This window comes from Apis florea, unplaced genomic scaffold (assembly GCF_048593485.1).
Source record: "Apis florea isolate Af1SG1 unplaced genomic scaffold, ASM4859348v1 contig_2190_pilon, whole genome shotgun sequence".
NCBI lineage: Eukaryota > Metazoa > Arthropoda > Insecta > Hymenoptera > Apidae > Apis > Apis florea.
The window spans coordinates 2,103,522-2,109,756 of NW_028256541.1; the positions used below are offsets into that span (position 1 = coordinate 2,103,522).

The 6,235-nt window shown below is 18.0% G+C and overlaps 2 protein-coding genes across 6 annotated transcripts; one reads left to right on the forward strand and one right to left on the reverse strand.

The window, feature by feature from the left end:
* The first annotated feature begins 550 nt into the window (after positions 1-550).
* Tim8 (translocase of inner membrane 8) lies at positions 551-1,875 on the forward strand. Its single transcript, XM_003689695.4, has 2 exons — positions 551-1,425; positions 1,631-1,875. Exons 1-2 carry the CDS (start codon positions 1,330-1,332, stop codon positions 1,793-1,795), a joined length of 261 nt encoding a protein of 86 aa, XP_003689743.1. The 5' UTR covers positions 551-1,329; the 3' UTR covers positions 1,796-1,875.
* Positions 1,876-3,016: 1,141 nt separating this feature from the next.
* Ufsp2 (UFM1 specific peptidase 2) lies at positions 3,017-6,080 on the reverse strand. Of its 5 annotated transcripts, none has more exons than XR_001111666.3 (11): positions 5,899-6,046; positions 5,606-5,821; positions 5,295-5,522; positions 5,047-5,211; positions 4,870-4,963; positions 4,505-4,765; positions 4,278-4,424; positions 4,050-4,185; positions 3,855-3,975; positions 3,722-3,793; positions 3,017-3,574 (listed from the first exon to the last, which is right to left on the reverse strand). XR_001111666.3 is itself a non-coding variant. In XM_012483777.3 (10 exons), exons 1-10 carry the CDS (start codon positions 5,935-5,937, stop codon positions 3,363-3,365), a joined length of 1,752 nt encoding a protein of 583 aa, XP_012339231.1. In that variant the 5' UTR covers positions 5,938-6,080; the 3' UTR covers positions 3,017-3,362. The 5 variants fall into 5 exon arrangements, 3 of the variants coding, with proteins under 3 accessions (XP_012339231.1, XP_012339236.1, XP_086772787.1); XR_015294997.1 differs by having other exon boundaries at positions 3,432-3,597; XM_012483777.3 differs by having other exon boundaries at positions 3,722-3,975; positions 5,899-6,080.
* Between the last annotated feature and the right edge of the window lie 155 nt (positions 6,081-6,235).

Below are 6,235 nucleotides of genomic sequence, written 5' to 3' on the forward strand. Positions count from 1 at the left end.
ATTTGCATATATGTATATGCTATAATACAATATATGATATCATGAGATAGCGTCATTCAAAAGAATGATTAATGAAATATTAATGACCATGACGAAATTAAAATTTTAAATTATGATATATATATTATTAATTACAAAATTTTATTATATTTATGATTTTATAAAATAATTTTATTTAAATAAATCTTTTGATATTAATCGTGTTTATATGTAAATCATTGTTCATTTAGATTTATTGTTTTCATTATCAAAATTATAAAAGTTAGATTTATCTTTTATAATAAATAACAAAATTACATCGATTATAGCAATAAATTATATCAATAAATTATTATGAAATCATATTCCATAGATATTTATGATAAATATCTAATTAAATTTGAAAATTTGTAAAACAAATAAAATATAGAAAAATTTATATTTTTGGTTGTTTTACCAAAAATAAATTAAAGAATAAATATATTTCGAATAAAGTCATTATTAAATAAAAATTATTAAGATTTTAGTAAATACAAAATTAATATATTATTTTTTATATAATTATTAAATAGAAATATATTTTCAAATATATTCTCAAAAATTTATTCTCTTTAACATCGTAAGTCATATTTTAATATTTTTATTTTATTAAATTGTTATGTAATTTTTTTAAATATAAAAACATAATTTAAAAATAATTTTTTTTTAAACAAATTTATATATATATATATATATTATATATATACATTATATATATATGTATTATAAATGTGGAAATAAGATGTAACTTAACCTTATTAATAATATATAATACAAATATTATAGAAAAATTGTAATATATATATAAAAATATATTATAAATATTCTTTTGTCATTAAAATATACTTCATATTATCTTTTTGCATAACTTATATCTTTTATACAAAAATTATATTTAGTTATTCAAATAATAAATTTTTAACTTTTTTTTAAGTTTTTTTAAGTTATATAAAAACAAATTTTAAATTGATTCTATTGGACAATTATATTATTATTAAAATACATTTTTTTGTGCTTAATATTTTCTTATAATGAATTATAAAAATAATAAAATAAAATAAAATAATAATAAAATAATAATTAAATTTTTTATATAGTTTAGTAACTTATATATAGTAACATTTTGTAACTTATAGAACTAGTTCATATACATATATGAAATATATAAAATACTAGATTATCATTGGTAAACAATTTTAGTAATTATCAATTATTAAACCACGTGTGTGCCGAAAATAAAGTAAAATATAAAATTTTGGAAATTTTAAATAAATTATTTAGTAAAAATAGGAGAAATAAGATATTCAAAAAATGAGTGATGATATTATGGAAGATAATAAGATTGGAAGTGGAGAATTACAAGAATTTGTTATAGCTGAAAAACAGAAAGCATTAATTCAAGCTCAGGTAATAGTTTTTATAAAATAATTTAAAGCTAAAAGTATTTATGAATACTTTTAAGCGATTTGAAATTTGTTCATGTTTGTAAAAAACGTCGAAGAGGTTAATTATTTAGTATTACATATATAATATTCATATATGTAACATTCATTAGATTTCGTAATAAAATATTTGATAAATGCAAATTTTAATAATATTAATGTAATTTTAGATTCATGAATTCAACGATATTTGTTGGGATAAATGTATTGATAAACCAGGAGTCAAATTGGATAGCCGAACAGAAACATGCTTAACTAATTGCGTTGATAGATTTATAGATGTTTCACTTTTAATTACAAATCGTTTTGCACAACTTTTACAAAAATCTGTATAAAAATATGTAATATTAAATAAATTATGCATATAATAGTTTTGTGTTATAAAGTATAGGAAATAAAATTATTTTTTATTTCATTTTTAATAAAAAAATTATTTAATATTGAACAAATAACAATTAATTATATATTTTCTTCAACAAAAATTCTTTAAAATATATTTATAAAAAATTCAATATATATATAATATTATAATATTTATAATATATTTATATATATATATAATATAATATATAATTATATATATTATAATATAATATAATATAATATATTATATATATTATAATATATATTATATATATATATTTATAATATATATAAAATGTACATTTAAATTTACAAAGCTGTAAAATTCTTCAATTCTATAGAGAATCACAAAAATATAGCATATAATAATTCTAATGTTATAATATTTGTTTCTTTTAAATCTTATGTAATATTATATTATATATATTATTATATATTAAATAACTTCTAAGTATAATAGTTATTTTGAACATAAAAATATTTAATAATATAAAAATTAGATTTATAGAAATCAATTTCTGTTTTTGCAAAAAAATATCAACACAAATTCTTTCAATGGCAGGCATAATATTTTTAATATTATTTTAATACTTTTAATATTAATTTATAATAATTGTATAATTTTTAATTTATTCAATATATTCAAATATCAAAAATACTCCTACTGATAAAATGTTTTGAAAAGAAATCTAATAAAATAGTTTTTTTATGCTATTTTTTAAAAAAAAAACTTTTTTTTTTTTTTTTCTTTGCTCCAATAACACATGTATCACTTTTCAAAAAATCACAAGTTACATTTGTTTTCACAAACAGTTTAAACAAATTAAAAATATATCTAAATACAAATACTTACATTTATATTTAATAAATTTTTTTTAAATTTAATAAATTAATAACATACAAAGACAATCATTTAGATGAAAATAAATTACTAGAAAATGTTTAATAATTCATTAACTTAAGAATTTCTTTTAAATATATGTAATAATAGAATAAATTTGTTTTTAACAAATAAAGAATTTATAAAGTAAAGATTAATCACAAAATATAGTTTTGCAACAATATTAATTTCAAGAAATTATATCTTGAAATTTTTACAAGAATAGAATAAAACAATATTAGTATAAGAAATTGGAATGATTACTTGAAGGCTAGCATTAAATATTATTATTTAAAGAATTAATTTATAAAACTATTTTGAAAATGCATTTAATATACAATTAATTTTAACTATAAAATGAAAAGAAATACAAATAACAATGTTTTTTTTAGTACTTTTTGATATCAACTATCAAATGCAAATATTTGTATAATAAAATATAATTTGCACATTCTTTTTTAAGTATACGTCTATTTATAATAAAATGTGTATATACATATTATATATATAACATATATATTATATATATAATATATAACATTATCTGTAGCATTCAAGCATATACTACATTGTTTATTCACTATTTGACCTTAAATAATTTTGAACACTGTCAACATTATTATTATGTGTTATTTGTTTTGAATTTTTAATTTTTATAATCAAATACATACTGGTCTCTGAGGAAGACACATATTATAAAATGCATCTTTTTTCCAAAAATCTTTTGATTTCCATCCACACCAACCTTTATTTATTACAGTTGGCAAATGTTCAGGGCCTACATAATGAGGATCTAAGATTAAAAATTTAACATCTCCAGTAATTTGATCATAACTGATTCCTAAAATTGTATGTGCTAATACTCCTCCACCTACAATTTATTTATATATGAAACTAGAAACAATAGACAATTATTTTTTTTATTAACAATTATATTATATAATTATATAATATATTATTATATAACTATATAATATATTATTTATTTTTATTAACAAATATAAGAAAAGTTAATTACCAATCATTATTGGTGTACCCTGTGTTTGAAAATGATGTAGTAGATTTGGAGCTAATGATGATACTTCTTCACCTGTAGATGCACAGAGTACTTTAACACTGATATCCAAAAGACTTTCTAATACAAAACCTACTTCCGTAGAACCAATCCATTGTTTACTATTAATGAAATTTGAAGGTTTATCGCCTATATCAACTAAACATTTTTGTATTACACGATGTGATGGTACTGGTATTTCAGTGTAACCTTGTAATCTGTAATAATTAATTTAGAATTAAATAAAATTAAATAAAATTTATATATTTATTTTATTATATATTAAAATTACCTAAACCATGAAATAATAGTTTGTAGAGATCTATATGCACATCCCCATCCATTATCATCAAAATTATCTTGCATGTAATGATAATATATATATAAGCCTTGTACAATTTGTACTTTCCAATTGCTGTTTATTATATCTAATAAAAAAAATTTATAAAAAATATTTAAAAATAGAAATTAAAATAGAATTAGAAATAGAAATAGAAACTTATTATTACATTAAACATACCATCATTTATTACAATTGCTTCATGAGGACTTATAAGTATACTTTCTGTTTTTGAATCATTATAAAATTTCACAGCATTTCCGCAACGAAAATAAGGTCTTGTCATATCTAATCCCAAAATTTTATGTAAATTTTCACGATATTCTACTGAAATTTAATGACATATATAAATTATATTATATAAATATGATAAAATTCATATCATATAATAAAATAGAAAAATTTACTTGTTTCTTTATCACTATAACCATTTGGATAGACTACTGTGATCAAATGTCCGAAACCTTGAGGTTTAAAATGTATGGGGATTGGAAGTTTTATAGGTGTTTCTGATCTTTGAAGTTGATTTTCAAAACATTTTTCTACCAATTTGATATTTCGACACATAGATTCTACCAATATTCCATATAGATCTGCTGAACTTACATTAATATTGACCAAAGATAATGTATCAATAAATAAATTGCATTCCAAACTGTTAAATGATCCTATATTATAAATATTTTCATTAAATTAATTACATATTTAAATATTTAAGAATAAAATATAATATTATAAACTATAAATATAATAAAATATATAATATTCTTACGTTTTATATATTGAAGTACTGGAGCATATTTAATATTATCTTCAGAATGTTTATCTCCAGACATTTTTAAAAGTATATAAGCATTTACAGCATTCTGTTAGTTTAGTAAAATTGATATAATTTTTCTAAAAATGTCAGAGAAATAACAAATACAACAATAAACATTAAAAAACATACCACTATTCCCATGGGTTTCATGTTTTTTTTTATATTTCTAGTTCCTTCATAATTATCAGATATGTTTAGAATCTCTTTTAAAGATATATCTTTTACAATATTTTCATTATTGAAAAGAAAAGCATTTTTTGATGGAAAATGAATTCCTATTTTTCCTGATACAATCTGTTAGAAGAAAATTATATATAACAGAAATTTATATATAACAATAAATAGAATCTTAATAAGATATAAGATATGAAACTTACATTTTTTCTTGATTCTTTTAATACTTCCATTATATTATCATCCTGTGCAATTAATGGTAAGCTTCCTCTTAATCGAATGTAAATAAATTCTTGACAAATATCACTTTCATTAATGATTTTTATATCATTAATAGATTCAAGTTTTAAATGAATATAAAAATATGCCTGTATCTTTAAATTATCATGTGTATACTTTAAAAATAATGGATTATCTGTGATATCAATGTCCTAAATAATTTTAATAAAAATGTAAAAAAGATAAAATAAATAAATATATTTTCATGTATTTATAACTATATTTATATTTTTACCTGAAATGCATCAATAAATTTTTCTTCACATTCACCAACATGTAAAATACCACAAAGATATACTTCTGCAGACATATGTAATTGTAACATTGTATGATTTATGTTGACTTCAATATTATTCATTATATTTACGCTAAATGTTAATACTGTTAATGTATTATCATACATTACACCATATAAGTGACCTGTTACACCATTTTTTATGTTTTTTAAACGCTAAAAATTTACATTATTCATAAAATTAATTCATATGACATCAAAAGGAATAAAAATCAAAAATATGTATATATTACCTCTATAACATTAGATAAAATTCGCAATTGCGGCGCCATTTCAGAAATCTAATTATAACTAGATCTTTTATATAAATTAATTCGCATTAAATGTACTATTGCCATATGGCAAAGGTTTCAAAAAACACATTAGAATATAATCATCCAATCAAAATTATTATATATATATATATAGAAAACGCAACTACAATTTAAACATATATATATATATATATACATATATTTTTTGTATTTATATATGTATATAAATTTATATATATATATATATATATAATATATATATATATATATCAATATAATTGACAAAATATGATCAATTGTCACTGATAATTTAGTA